General features: G+C 35.6%; 1 protein-coding gene across 2 annotated transcripts in view; it reads left to right on the forward strand.

Moving 5' to 3' along the window:
- The window catches only part of IntS3 (integrator complex subunit 3), a 1,056,838-nt gene that overhangs the window by 271,902 nt on the left and 768,361 nt on the right, over positions 1-16,575 (forward strand). For both annotated transcript variants that reach the window (XM_090368499.1, XM_090368500.1), the window contains exon 9: positions 9,829-9,926. In XM_090368499.1, the coding sequence (XP_090224625.1) occupies positions 9,829-9,926 (98 nt within the window). The remainder of the gene's footprint in view (positions 1-9,828; positions 9,927-16,575) is intronic.

Here is a 16,575-nt window from a genome sequence, read left to right on the forward strand (position 1 = left end):
ATTCCTTTTTTTTTTTTTTTTTTTTAATTAGATCAAAAATGGGTCTTCACTCAAAAAAGGTTGTTAACCCCTGTTGTAGGTGATCAGCCAGATGTGAACCAACATTTGGTCCTTGAGGCTATTGCAGACATTCTCTTAGTTATGCTAAGCTGTGCTTGCTACCTGGGAATCTAAAATTGCTGATGGAACTGCTTCCGGGTGACACTCAAGTCAAGTGGACCTAATTTTCGCAAATTCCAGTTGGTCTGTGACAGCCAAATCATCTGCTTCCATCTTCACAATGGTGAGACTATTAGTAACCATGAGTATAACTCCCATGTCAAGTCCTGAAATACAGCACCCAGCACACTGTAGGTGACCACACAGGTGCAAAACCAATGTAAGAAGTGGTTGAGATGTGGCACCCACACCACTTAGAGGAATGCCCTCCCCACATGTTAACAGGCGATAGTAGGTGGTAGATGACTCATCAACCGGTGTAGTACTACCACTTTACTTATTGGAGGTTTGAAGTGGTGGAACCCATTTTCAGTCTGCAGAGCAAAGCTCCACAAAATCTCTCCCATCTTTTCCATCATGCAGTATGATTAATATCTTTTAAGGTTACGATGAACATCTTAGCAAGAACCAATGTTCCTTATATTTCGAGAGTGAAATGGTGTTTCACTCTCGAATTATTTCACTCTCTAAAATGGTGTTTGCAGGCTGGCTGCTAGATAGTACACCGGACCAAACCTGTTGGTAACTCTCTAGTAGGATTCTGAATAAGCTAGTGTATAATCTCGCTGCCTCTACTGTGCCAGAGGGAGTCTGAGTAGTATATATGCATGGAGCATTGTTGAGGCCACATTATGTCAATGAGATGGATATATTCTTACCACGTGTATGCCACATCCAAAAATTTCATTACTTCACACAGCATGTTCCCCCCCCCACCCCAACACACACATATACACTGACTTTTCTTATTACTGAATACACCCTTTCCCTTTCTTACTCCAAAGGTGTTTTTCCTTCTGCCTGGAAATTTTCTCATATCCAGCCAGTTCCTAAAAAGAGTGACAAATCCCTCCCATCCAGTTATCGTCCCATTACAATTACTTCTACCCTTTCTAAAGTAATGGAGAAATCAATTAACCACCAACTCTTAAACTACCTAGAAACCTTCCATCTGATCAACTGTTGCCAGTATGGATTCCGTCAGTGTCAATCCACTGGTGATATTCTGGCTTATGTTACCCATTTATGGACAAATTCAACAGAAAAGTTCGGTGAACACAAGCAGTTGCTCTTGACATCTCAAAGGCTTTCACTCGTGTTTAGCATTTAGGTCTTCTAAACAAGCTTCCACCTTATAGTTTACCAACTGTTTTTTTTAATTGGTTATCCAGTTTTCTCTCTGATCGCTCACTGAGGGTGATGATAGATGTCTCTCTGTCTTCTAACTTCTCCACTAATGCTGGTGACCCCCAAGGTTCAGTTCTTTCCCCCACTATTTTCCTCTTGAATATTAATGACCTTCTTCCATCGACTTCTTCCAAATCCTATCCATAGTTTTGCCGATGTTAGCACATTGCATTCCACTTTCCATTTTGAGACCCTTGTCCTGCTCAATCAGCTTCAACTTCTCAAATATCCGCTACCAATTCCTTTAATGCTGATCTCCAGGTAATTCTCCAGTGGAGCAAAGACAACCTAATTGATTTCAATCCTTCTAACACTCAGTCTTTTCTTATATCTTGCAAAAAGGATTCTTCTGCTCTTATGCTTATCTTTTGTGACACTCCAATTTCTAGGCAACATGATATATCTCTTTTGGAGATTATCATTACAAATATTGCTTCCTCTGTATCTAAAAAACTTGGTTTTCTCTTTCACTCTCAGCGTTACTTTTCTTCCAAACAGCTGTTCGCTCTGTACAAATCGCAAATCTGCCCTACCATGGAATACTGTTCCCACATCTAGGGCGGTGCCCCTTCAAACTTCTCTCACACTTCTAGATTCCATTCAGAAGTGGGCAGTTATGTTAATTAATGACTCATCTCTAACAGAGTGTCTCCACTCACTGTCTAATAGACATACTGTTTCTGCTGCATGCATTTTCTACAGATACTTCCATGGGCACTGTTCTTCTGAATTGGGCTCTATAATTTCCGCTCTCTCTTTCAAAACAGTCTGAACATGTGCCGCCACCAGCCAACATCCATTTACTGTCCAACTTCAAACTCACAGAAACCAACTTTTTATCTTCTTCATTTATTCATCAACTGCCATTTTCTGGAACAACCTTCCTTCATAAGTCTTTCCTGAAAATTACAGTCTACGAAGTTCAAGTCTAATGTCAAAAAATATCTTCTCTCATCTTCTCAACCTCCAACCCAAGTACTGTAGTTTCTAATACCTCTCATGTTTGGGGGTTTCATAAAAAAAAAAATAATAATAATGAAATAATCCGGTGTTTATTGTTTCTCTAAAAATTGCATACTACATTTTTTAAAGCAGTTCAAGCTTTTTTTTTTATTTAAGTTTTGTTTCTGGATTCTTCAAATACAGAAATTTCACAGCAGCTTGCAGAATTAAGGTCCCACAAAAATTCTTCTTTTATTTTTGTTTAAATATGTAAGCATTGTGAATTTAGCACAACCATACTTGAAACATTTTCCTTCTTTATCAGGATTTGGATGATCTGTTTCATTAAACCTAGCTTTATATGTAGAGGAGATAACAGTACAGCCATTCTTTCCCTAAATAAGCATTTAGAGAAATTCCGCACTTGCAACTATGCACACTGAATTTGATAGAAGCAAAAAAGAAGTGATCAACAAATATGTAAATAGAATTATTTATTCAATTTTTTAATCACATGCTCAGGGAATATTACAAAAGTGTACATAATTAAAAAAACTTTCAAAATTATAAAATTACAAAAAAGAGAGGATACAGGCATAATGTCAGCAAGTTTTACCTTTCAAGCATCATTGCCAGAATTAACTCTCCAGCTGATAAGCATGTCACTGCGGACGTTGAGGGCTGTAGAGGTTTAGAAGGGTTTTTTTCCAACACATCACAAAATTTCTCTTCAGCTGCAGAATTGGCACTGGCGACTTCACCGCATACTTTAATGTTTTGGAAACCTGCCCAATTCTTGAACCTATTAAACCACCCATAGCTTGCCACAAACTTAGCTTGGAGTTTGCCATACTTATCATTATCTTCATAAATACTTCTTGTTTGAATGGCCATTAGATTCAGGGACACTTGCTTCTGAATCTGATTTTCAATCCGTATTATTAATAGCTTTTCCATCTTCGACATAGCACCTGAATTCTGTTTAGTGATCACTGTTGGGGCAGACTGGCCCCTGTGTGAAATACATTGATCTTTTAACATGTTCTTTTATATGCACACTCTCCCTTAAAATAGTATTCACTGTTGAAGCAGCGAGACCTAATTCCATGCAATAGATGACAGACTTTGTCCTGCTTCATATTTCTTAATTAATCATCTTCATTTCTAAATCAATTTTGTTTTGTTTCCTAGTACTGCCAGCACTTGCAATTTCCATTGGTCCCTTTCCCTTCACTATTGTAATAACTAAATAGGAATGAAGAGAAGATTCTGAAAATTTAGTTATGTTTTTTATATGATTGAAGATTTCAGTGAAGGGGGAACACATTTCACCCCAATAACAAAAAACACACACAATTCCAGTTATTGGTATTATAGCAAATGCATTAAGATTGAGTTTACTATCTGTTTATAATAAATTGCACTAACAAAAAAGCCCAATAAACTGGAAAGTGCAAATTGTTTTTATTGTTTTATGGTAGTGACCTCCAGAAATGTGTTTTTGAAAAATTTCACAAAGGCATTCAAAATTGATTCTTATAATGGAACATATGAAAATGATGAAAGTAGTGCAATTTCCATTATAAAAATGGCCTTTTAGATTTAGAGAGATTAAAGAGTTTAGTTATATAGCAAAAATTTCAATTTGGAACGAATTGCCAAGAAAAAATAACAATGTGTTATTGGGTTCACGTTAATATTTTCACAATACCTCCATTTATTCCTACGGGATGCAAAATACGTTTCCACGATTTTTTTAAGTTTGCAGCGGCCAGCAAAAACTTACGTAAAGTCGACTTTCCGTAAGTCAGGTATTACATAAGTCGGGGAGTTCCTGTACTTTGTTTTGATCTGCTAATGGGTTGTGTTTAAAGTTTCTTGAAATTGGTGTTAGAGACTGGATTAGTGGCTATACTTTGCATTCACTTCTTGCTCAACTATCCCACTTGTACAGAAAGCTAGGCATTTTTATATAGCTAAGTTTTTGCTGAGTAGCAGATCACTAAGTTTAAAATCTCTACACACACTAGCTAATCATGATCCCTGTACTGAATTTTTCCAAAAAAAAGCTTAAAATTGTTGTAGCTTTTCTTTTAAGTGTACTGAATGGGCTACAGGAATGGATGCATACTTGTTTCCATTATCGAGGAGAACTCCTTTGGGACTTTGCTGCTTTGATCAATAAATCATCTTCGCTCTCTAGGGTGGCAGAAAATTCCATAAAAAAAGTTGCTCAACTATCCCACTTGTACGGAAAGCTAAGCATTTTTATATAGCCAAGTTTTTGCTGAGTAGCAGATTTTTTTTTTTTTTTTTTTTTGGTAGTTGTTGGCGCATAGGCTTCTGTGGCCATAATGCACCTCCCAAGGTTTTTTTGCAGTACTTTGATCCAAGCCCGAGGCGGGAATCGAACCCGCAACCTTTGGGTTGCCAGGCAGGCGCTTTACCCACCCGGCTAGCCTGGTCGGCGAGTAGCAGATCACTAAGTTTAAAATCTCTACACACACACTGGGTAATCATGATCCTTGTACTGAATTTTTTCAAAAAAAACTTAAAATTGTTGTAACTTTTCTTTTAAGTGTACTGAATGGTCTACAGAAATGGATGCATACTTGTTTCCATTATCGAGAAGAACTCCTTTGAGACTTTGCTTTGATCAATAAATGGTCTTCGCTCTCTTGGCTGGTAGAAAATTTCATAAAAAAAGTTCATAACTGGAATGCTGTGGCAGTATATCATTCGAGCCATTCTTCAACCAATTCTTTTTCACAACATTCATACCCTGATGCAACTTTCCTGGGACTGCAGATCACTTGGTTTCTGTTTTGACCCTAAAAGCTTTGACACCTTCTTTCCCCCTCCCCAGTAGATTTAAATCTGTTATGAGATCTTGGAGTTCTCTTTTTTGTAAATGGCTGTGGTCCAGAAGTGTGAATTTCTTCATCACAATAGTTTGTATCATTCTCCAGATCCCAAATCGGATTTGTGCACTGATGGCATATATTCAGAAAAAACTGGTGGTGGTACAGGCAGTCCTCGTATAACATGTGTTTACACTACATGAATTCGATCATACACGATTTATAAATAGGGGAACAATGTTGTATATAACACGAACTGAATTTGCTTATGCACGATTCACCTTTGTGTTTACAAGAAATTGCAGTCTAATGCGGAATGAACACAATGAATGCAACACGATAGGAATGGAGAGAAGATTCTGAAAATGTATTTTTTTTTATATCAGTGAAGGGGAAACACATTTCACCATAACGTAAAAGCAGACACAATTCCAGCTATCTGTATTATAACAAATTCCACCAGCAGGAACGCAACTGGAAATTGTTTTTATTGTTTTATGGTAGTGATCTCCAGAAATGTGCTTTATAGTAAAATGTGAGTTAGTGAGGTGTTAATATTGTGTCTCTGCCTTTATGGTGTTTATTCAGTTGCTACATTCGCGCACCTTGTTTATGTGTATCAAGCGTGCCTCCTCATTTTGTAATTGTGCTTTATTGCCTAAAAATGAGTAAAATACTTAAAAGGTGCGAAGATGCTACAGATTCAGAGAGAAAAATAAAAGCAATATGAGTAGACAGAGGTGGACTGAGTCAAAAATTCTTACCGAGGTAAATTTATAGCGGCCTCATACTAGCATTTATGGCCAAAATCACACCGGCCTCCATTGTCTTCTGGCCTCCCACCCATCGGGGTTTCCCCTAGTAAGATTTATGGCCAGTCCTCCTCTGTCCATAGAGAAAAAAATATGAAATTCTGAAACGCTTTGAGCAAAATGAAAGAACGTGATAATGCACCTGCTACAGGCCTAAATGAGGCAATGCCAAGAATTAGAAAGAATGCAGAGAAAATAAAATCATATTTCATAGCAGGAACAACTCAAAGTGTAATAAAATCCATTAAACAAGACACAAAGAATTGGAAAAGGTGGAACGGCTGTCATGTGTTTGGATAGAAAATCAAACAAAGAACAAGTTTGCTTACAATAGAAGCAAAAGCATTAGCAATATTTTATTACGTAATAGTAATGAAATACATATTTTATTACGACTATGGCGAATAATAATACTGTTACGACTACGAATAATCATAATAAAATATGTATTTTATTATGATTATTTATTGTTTGTGTTTGATAATGTTTTGGTTACAAATGTATGTTCAATCTTGGGTGGTCGGCACCTAACCCTATTTTCCCCATAGGGCCTGTTATTTATATTGCACGATTTTGCATTGCACGAGAGTTTCTAGGAACACAACCATCGTGCTATACGAGGACTGACTGTACCGGTAGTTCGGTTCCATGTGGTACGAAGTACTCTGCTTGTTCTTTACATTATGACCTGCTACATATACAGAATAAAAGTAGCAGTCGTTAATATGATCTCAAGTTTCTCTCCACACCATGGGAATGGCAGACGTTTTTGCTTTTTTTTTAATACTTTCCACAATTGCAAGCTGATTTAGCGGTCAGCTGATTTAATTTCAAAATATGTGACAGTTATATTTTTCACAAATGATTCCTATCTTTGTTTCGCCACAGCATTGTTACCACAAATGTAACAAAATATATTTATTGTTTATACAACTACAAGTTGCCATTGGCAAAGGCACAGAATATGAAAATAATGTTAAAAGCAGATACTATTTAGTATGACTGCATCGTTAATACTTTGCAGGTTTATATAATTACTTGACTTGCAGGTCTTAATATGTATAAATACATTTGAGCACATATGTCCCTTCAGTAACAAAGGAAGTAGTGTGCATATATGGAATGTGAATCAAAGTAAACAATTCTTACAGTTTGTAAAAATACTGTATGTGATAGATAAAAGCAGTTTGGATTTTTAGAATTAGCACTAAAATTATGCTCTGAAACACCATGGATTTTGGAAACATCAAAATGTGTGTAGACCAATATTACCCATAATAATGTAAATATTGTTATTATAATATTACAGTGAATTGTGTGATTTTAACCTGTAATTTTGATGGACCAGCTGAAAGGACATTCATTTAAGAACATGATTAAATTCATCAGATTAATTCAATATCATACTGATTCTTTTTATTCAAGTAAATTCTTAAAGAATTTGAAATTTTCTTATTTAAAAAATAGTTGAATGTATTTTAGCTATAGGACTTGCTGTATTAAAATTTGAAGTGCCCTGCTGTGCAATTTTACTTATGTTTTGTATTCTCATAATACAGTCGACTTTCAGAATAACAGCACCTTCAGGGATGCTGTTATTTCAATTCTTCCGTTATCTAGAAAGTTTTATTTTTAATATATTTAATGCAGAAAAAATGAGGCTAAATAAGAAATAAAGAGATTAAGAATGCAACTTTATTAACTGCACATAAAAAATATAAAGATGTTGGCGATCCAATGTTATATTCTACCATTAATACACTGCTGCTCACGCCTGTTCTATTTTCTCTTATTATATCAGGTTTGTCACTAAGCTTTAATGTTCTTAATTATTCTTCCTTTCTTCTCAGTATGAGGTTTATTAACTTTAGGAGCCATAGTGAGCAGTTTTTAATTTAAAATAAATGTAAAATCTGAGATATCAGCATAGAATTTGCTTTCGAAATGGTGAACAAATACTGCAGTCATGTGACTTGCCGTTTTATTTTTTTCGACACTGCAACACATCTGCGCTCCATGTAAACATCTGATCTCAATGTGCTGTTATTTGGGGTGCTGTTATTTTGACGGTCTACTGTATTAGCAATTAAATATTAAAAATGGTGAAAATTTAATGAATACTTTCCTTTGGACCTAATTATTCTCATTAATATTACAAGCGAATATTTTTCATAATATTAAGGAGAATAATTTATGAAAAAAAATTCTTTTAAAGATTAATATCACTCAGTTAATTTAAGATTGATTATTAGTTTGATTAATGACAAAGATTCATTTAAGATTCATTCATTCATTTAAGGATTAACTTTAGTAATAATGCAGTGTACCAGTAATCTACAAGGTGGATTTGGCTGCACTAGGCTTTCAATGTGGCTTCTCATTATTCACTCAAAGACATAAAGATATGCCGAACAGTGCGGTTTCATCAAGAAGTTTTTAATTTTGTTTTAACACATTTCACAATTGTTTTGTTCCTTTTTTTTTTTTTTTTTTTTTTTTTTTCAGTTTTTTAAGTCAACTTTTTTAGATACAAGTCACCCCCATAATCTTTCTCATTTGTAACATTTCATATTTTATATAAAATTTATCATATGGATAAGTCTCAAGTTAAAAGTATTTAAACAAAATGATCACAAATAAGATTAAAATTCAACTAAGTTCCCAATAGACACAACATTTTAAGGTGCAACAGCAGTTTAAGTGAAAACTGAAATGTTTCATGGAATTGAAACGAAGTACTGATGACCTGCAAAGTATTTCTTGATCTGATGATTTCATTACCCTCTTTATATGTATCTAGTGGAGACAACAAAGCTAGGTAGTAATGAGGCCAGTGCCCCTGTCAGAAAAATATGCCATATTTTTCTTTGAGCCATGGGGAGATTTCCCTCTCCTTTCTTGGACAGCCAGTTTCTTCATTCTCACCTTGAAAGGTTTTTATGCTTCATTCTGTAAATGTTAAAGGACTATTCTAGTTATGGACTCATCATCCAAAGTTATGGGATGTTCTATGGGAAGCATAGCAGTACATACCATGGCAAACCAAACCTATTATCTAGGTTAAGGTAGACCTATCACATCATTAGATAAGTGTAACCCGAACTTTTGACATTATGCTTAATGTCATAACCTTTGGTTTTATATGTATTATTCTAAAAATAATAATAAAAATATAATTTTTTTACTGAATCAGATATCGAAACATTCATAATAATGTCTGCATTTGTGTGTGAAGATGTATTTGGTGATGGGAATACAGAGTTATAACTGGGACATAAATGATATACAGGAATTTTGCCAGCAGGGTCAAGGAAGTGTTTAACCCATTGCATAAGACAAGGGTTAGCCTCATTTTAGAATGGATGTGGATCTATTGGAATGGATGCAGAGAAGAACAAAATTAGTCAAGGACGAAAAGGGTACCCATGAAAGTATTAATTTCTTCAAAATGGAAGACCTTGGAGACCAGGCACCTACAAGAGATATGATTTAAGTATTTAAGGCTTTAAATGGATTGAGTAAAGTAAATACCGATGGTATCCTTACTCTTTCTTGGACAATGCACAAAAGGTGAAGACAGACAAGTTATTAGAGGGGTGGATAGATAAGGTAGATATTATTTATTATTATTTTATTTTTGGCTGATTCTACATGAGCTTGCTTTCCTTCATAAATTGCTGCTACTAATACTAAAATTTGAATTAATTTTAAAATTCTTAATAAATCATAAAAGTTTTCCTTTGTTTGAAATTATTATTGAATATGTTTTTTTTTTTTGTATCATCTTTGTTTTGTTTCTTATTTAGGCATATTACAACTTTTAACAACACGGACATCTAGAAGGTTTTTACAGTGTAGGCTAACACCAGACATGGAAAGGAAGATTGCTTTTTTAACTTCACAGGTATGTAATTAAATTCATAGTTACTTTTCATGTGAATGACAATTCTGAATGAAAGATGATTTTGAAACAATCACCTCAATGTATTTGTACTGCTTATAAAAGGGTAACAGAAACAGTACTCCTGTATTTATTACAGTCCTTTTATGCTAGAATAATATTTTTATTAATTTCTTTCACTGCTTCAATTATTCTTCTTTCATTGTCTTAAGTTAGTTTTTCTGTGCTGAAAATTGATATTTTTTAATAATACCATCTTTTTTTATATCCTCGGTTTGTTCAGATATATGGGCCCAACTATTCTTCTTACATAGGGTATTCTTAAAACTGCATAGAAAATTGCATGAACTTTTTTCTATAGAACAGAGTTTTGAAAGGCTGTTTTGAAGGAAAAGGAACGTATAATGCTACTCTGCAAAGCTGCTTTGTGGAGTAAAACAGCCAGCAATATTTGTAACATTACATCTAGTATAACTTTAAATATGTGTATGAAAATGAAAGTAACAATAAATGAGATATAAAATTATAAATTTGTTAGATAATTTTACACAATATTGTTAGGTTAGAACATTACAAAGTTCGTTGCATCCCCTGCACCCACAAGATGTGTTTAAATACAGGGTGTTCATTTTAAAACTAAACCCAAGAACGATCAACAGAAAATACAATTTATCAAAATAATTAACAAATAATAATTTACAAACAATGCTGGACATGTCCTCAGTTGTTAACTGTACAGAAATTAGTATTAGCATTAGTAGTTGCATATGATGCTGGAAAGCAACCTTATACTGCATCAGCCAAAAAAAAAAAAAAAAAAACCCATCCCATTCACCTATTCATTTGCTCCAAGAGTTTGTCCAGTTCGTCCTTGAATTTATTTCAGCTGTCAACTTCCACAATGACGGGTGAAAGTTTGTCCTAGCAATCAACAACCACTCGCTGACTAAAGGCACATTTATTCGCAATTTATTTGCTGGCTTTTGCACAATTATTTGCAATTGTCCTTCCTCAGTTTGAACTTTTGCCCCCTCAAGTGCACAATTGAGCAAGAGGAAGAATCTCATCAGCATTGATCTTGCTCAAACCATTTAAAGCCTTATACACCTCAATCAGATCACCTTGCAGGTGCCTATTTTCCAGAGCTTGATATTTGCAGAACTTAAGCCTTTCTTGGTAAGATCACCCCTTTGTTCCCCCTCACCAATCTCGTTGTATTCTCTGTACTTGTTCTAGGAGCTCTATATCCTTCCTAAAATGAAGACTCCAGACCTGTATGCAATACCCGAGGTGTGGCTTGACCATTGCTTTATATAAGGGGATATTGACCTGTATATCATTGATTGGACCCTCATGAGCTGCGCTGGCAGCCTGTCTGCACTGCTGTGAAAACTTCATATCTAACCGCACTATTACCCCCAGGTCTTTTTCATTCTCCTCTATCATGAGTGTAGTACTGCATAGTTGGTTTGTTATCCTGATAAAAGTTTTCCATATGCAGTACTTTGTATTTGTCAGTGATAAACTTCAGTTGCCACCTCTCAACCCATCTTCCCAACTTTTTCAGATCCTGTTGCAGCAGCGTACTGTCATTACTGTCATAAACTACCCAGCCAACTTTGTATCATCTGCAAACTTGGATATTATACCTGTCATACCTTCATCGATATCATTGATAAATACAGAAAACAACAATGGTCAAAACACCGAACCCTGGCGACTCCACTAATAACATTAATCCATGACAAGCAATGTCCATTGATTACCACTTTCTGTCTTCTCGAACTCAACGATATTTTTATCCATAGCAGAAAATTTCCCTTAATGCCATGCTACTTCAATTTGTACAGTGGCTTTTATGTGAAACAATATCAAAGCTCTCCTGAAATCAAAGTATATGATTTCAAAATTATTTTTTGCTTCCATTTCCTTTGTGACAACATCATAGTATTCTGTCTATGGTCATGCAAGATTTCCCTTTAGCAAACCAATGCTGTATCTCAACTATATCTGCAGTCTTGTGCAGATGATCTTGCTTTGCTTCTTTAACCAGTGACTCCATTAATTACTTTCCCTGGAACAGAAGGTAAACTAACTGGTCTGTAATTACTAATGTCACCCATTTCATCCCTCTTTGTGAACTGGGGATACATTTGCACTTCTCCAGTCAGTGGGGACCTTCTCTAAATCCAAGGATGATCTCATAATTATGGCTAAGAGTTTGCTTACTTCCTTTGCTGCTCCCTTAATATAACTGGATAGATCCCATCCACCCCAAGTGCCTTTCTTATGTGTGATTTCAACAATTTCTCGTCCACTTTGCTCTCAGTTATTACAAGGTCATTTAGCTTCCCATTACACTTTGATAAACTTCTGGCCTCCACTTCTCTACAGAATTCCTCATGTGGGAATGTAGATGCAAAATACTGGGCCCCGAGTGTCAAGAATTAGTGTCCAAGCGATTTTTTTCTCAGCAATAATATATTGAGTGATTTTCTTAGTGATTTTGTTCTGTTTACTTTCTAGTGCTTTTCAAATTCTCAGTTTATTATAAGCGGTTCTGTACTTTACATATTTTGAGTAAGAATCCAGAAAGGGAAATCACCTTTCATTTTTTTAGTATATATATATATGCAGGAATGAAATAATGTTAAATTGTAAAAATGTGGAAGCCGTCCTGTAGTTTAAAATACCCAAAGCAACCCAAGAACAAACCGGACCCTAGGCAACAATGGTTAAACATAAATATTAAATTCAATAAAAATTCTATATATTTAATTTAATAAATTCTATATTCTATATGATTCTATATACAGTGAAACTTCCCTTGAACGGACAGCCATGGGAAACGAAAATTTGTCCGTTAGAGAGAAGTGTCCGCTAACAAGAAGTCTGAGGGAGGAAAAAAAAAAAGAAAGAAAGAAAAATCGTTAAACGTTTAATGTAAAATTAAATTAAAATATATACAGATTTTGAACACTATTTTTGTAAATAATATACAATTATATACACAAGAGATAAAGAAAAATCGTTAAACGTTTAATGTAAAATTAAATTAAATTATATACAGATTTTGCACAATATTTTTGTAAATAATATACATACAATTGTGCTATGCATATTATGACTTTATCTTAAGAAAAATATATACAGTAATCACTTATTTTCTTCTGCACTTTCTTCCGGCTGAAAATTTTGTTTCCAACATTTGTTTGGAGTGAAGAAACCATCGAAAGTCCTTCAGTATCTTCTTCAGCGGCGAAAAACATTTTTAAACGATTGATTTGTATGAGCGCTTCTTCTATTTTCATCGGTGGTTCGTCATTAATATGTTGTTCGACAGAATAACCTCCTTCCATTTCTTCATCCTCGTGAGGAACTTCTTGAAAAATATCGATGATAATGTCGTTGATATCTAGAGCACCATCTTCTGTAGTGAGGTTCAAGTGTATATCTTTGTAGCCAGGGTCACTTGTAGCTGAAGTATCGTACATTATCAATAGATGTTGAAGTTCTTGTTCTTCTTGGTGCTCCACATTGCTGTTCACAACTTCAATTTTTGCGTTTGAGAAGCCAGACTTTACAAAACAGTTCACGACAATTTGTTTTCTAATTGCGTTTACTGAAGAGGAAATCCATTGAATTGCATCTAGGATGCTTGAGTGTCTTTGCAAGGTCACTCGCACATGTTGCATCGTTCATGTTTGCATCAATGAGATGTCTTAAAACACGTTTTCTGTAGTGAAGTTTAAATTTTTTTATTATCCCTTGATCCAAGGGCTGACACTCTGCAGATGTGTTTGGTGGCAGAAAAACGATTTGAATGTTTGACAATTCAATGTGCGGATGAGATGCAGCATTATCCATGAAAAGAATAATTTTTCTGTTTTGACGAATCATGTTTTGGTTAAAGTGACTTATCCATTCGCTCGTGATATCTCGTGTCATCCACACTTTTTTATTAGACTTCCAATCAGCATTCAAAAAATTCAACTTTATGCCCTTGAAACAACGAGGATTTTGTGGTTTTTCTATAACAAGAGGTTGTTCAAAGTCTCCCAGCATATTTGTGCACATTAGTACAGTCAAGCGTTCCTTAGAAATTTTCCGCCCTGGCACTTTTGGTTTTTTGGACTCATTGTTTTTTCAGGAAGAGCTTTAAAAAACAACCCTGTTTCGTCACAGTTATAAATATCCTTAGCTTCAAAATCACAACATAAATCTTCCAATTTGACGGTCCACTCTGTTACAATCCCAGTATCAACAGATCCACCTTCACCACTTACGGTTTTCCAAGAAATTTTATGCCGAGTTTTGAACTTGTCTAGCCATCCCACAGAAGCTTTGAACTCATTTACTCCCATAGATTTAGCAACCTCCAAAGCCTTTTCCCTAATAATAGGCCCATTAATGGGAATTTTTTTAGCACGTGTGCGACAAAACCACTCATACGTAACATTATCAATTTGAAGTCCAACAGTTTTCGGGAATTATTTTTGAACCTGATCATTTACGTGTTGCCAAAATTGTTTGAGCAGTTCATTTTTTTTCTTTAGGATGTCGCTTACCTGTGTCTTCCCGATTTTGAATTTTGCAGCGAGATTGCGAACACTTTTTTTTTTTGCCAATCATACGCATTAATGAGTTCGACTTTATCTTTTATAGTTAAATGTTTACGAGAAGACATTGTGCACTTTACACGACACTGAGCAAAACTGAAAACTCAAACTCAAAAGAAGAAAGGTTGACCCCCCCCGCACACACCGAATTCATCAGAAGTTTTACACGTGCCTTAAAATTCTTGAAAAAGGGTTTAGAACCGCGACGTAAACCTTGATTAAATTCAGAGAATCAGAAATAGAAAATAAACACATGATTGAGGCAATACGTGGAAGAAAAGTTCCTAGAAAAAGGGCCGTGAGCTCGCCCGCTGTCCGTTATGGGGAGATCAAATTAAGTGCTAATCTAAACCAAACAGTGCAGATTGCCTGTCCGCATCCGTTACAGAGAATGTCCGCTAGACAGAAGCTGAAAACACGTTAAAACCAATAGAGGAGAGTTGGGGAATTTGAAAATGTCCGCTGTAGAGAGATGTCCGTTAGGAGAAGTTTCACTGTATATATATATATATTAATTTTTCACTAACAAACTAATTTCTCCAGCTGCTTGGTCACTAGGTGGTACTGCTCCTACCTCCACGTGGCAGGGCCGGTAACCCGGGTAAAAGCTATACCCCCGGTGCAAAAAGGAGCAACCATGGATATAAATGACTATCCACCTCTCTAGAGCCTTCAAGCTCAAGGCAGTAACATCCAATGATAATGAGTTGAATAAACCCAAAACACTTCGAAGAGAAGCACTGTGTCCTATCCTACATAATTTCCTGGTGATACATTTTCTGTCTACTCAGCCTGTGGGAAAGTTATCACCATTTATGATCCAAAAATACTTGGAATCAATTGCAGGATCACCAAAAATGGTGAAGAGACATCAATCCGGAGACTTCCTTGTTGAAACAGCCACCTCCAAACATTCTGAGTGGCTATTAAAGACAGCTCCATTTGGTGGACTGCCAGTATGTTACTCCCCACAATACCTTAAATTCATCGAAAGGTGTCATCACTGAGTGGGAACTACTTGCAGTACCTGAGGAGGAATTAATCCAAGAACTTAGTAATCAGAAGGTAGTCAGTGCGAAGCACATAATGATGAAAAAAGATGGAAATCTCGTTCAAGCTTGATCCATCATTTTAACCTTCAGCACTCCTGATTTTCCATCCTCTGTAAAAGCTGGCTATTTAAATTGCCGAATTTGACTGTATATCCTGAATATTTTGCTGTTTTAAATTCCAGAAATATGGCAACTCCCAGCAGGCATGTAGAGGTGATGCAATCTGTCCTATATGTGGATCGAAGGATCATACACAAGCAGATTGCTCAGCCACAACTTCGGTTTGTCCCAACTGCAAAGGGAGCCATCCTGCCTTTTCTAAATCATGCGATATGTGGAAAACTGAAAGAAAATTCAAAAGTACAAAATTGAACATAAAGTGACATATCCTGAGGCATGCAGACAAATTTTGTTGACTATGCCTAGTCTGTCTTACTCATCTTTCAACTGCAGTTCAAACTGATAACAATGCCACTGAACACTTCTTGGCAAACTGAGTTAAAGTAACCTTATTAGCCTCCACAAAACATTCTCCTAAAACTAAAACCAGTGAAGCAACTAACACTCCAATTAGTCCCAACTGATACTACTGTAACCGCATCACATGACAGCAAAAAATCAGAAACTACCACAGAGAGTAAGAAAATCGAATCGCCAACCAACAGTATGGAGTAGATGTACACTCTGATCATGAAGAACCTATATTAGAGCTTCATGCGAATGACACTATTGATACTGGACACCCCTCCTTCCCCCCAAAAAAAAAACGGAAAAAATGCCTAGCACACAAAAAGCAGTCTGATGATTCATCCTCAGAAAAACCTAAATAATGCATAACATTATATAATGGAACTGCACAGGACTAAGCAGCCATTCTGATGACTTAAGGAAGGGATTTATTAGCTCAATTCAATCCCATAGGCATATGCCTCCAGGAGACATTCTTGTCATCCAAAATTTTTTGACAATTCTCAAATTATA

The sequence above is a fragment of the Mastigoproctus giganteus genome, chromosome 2 (assembly GCF_048544385.1).
Source record: "Mastigoproctus giganteus isolate SK-2022 chromosome 2, ASM4854438v1, whole genome shotgun sequence".
NCBI lineage: Eukaryota > Metazoa > Arthropoda > Arachnida > Uropygi > Thelyphonidae > Mastigoproctus > Mastigoproctus giganteus.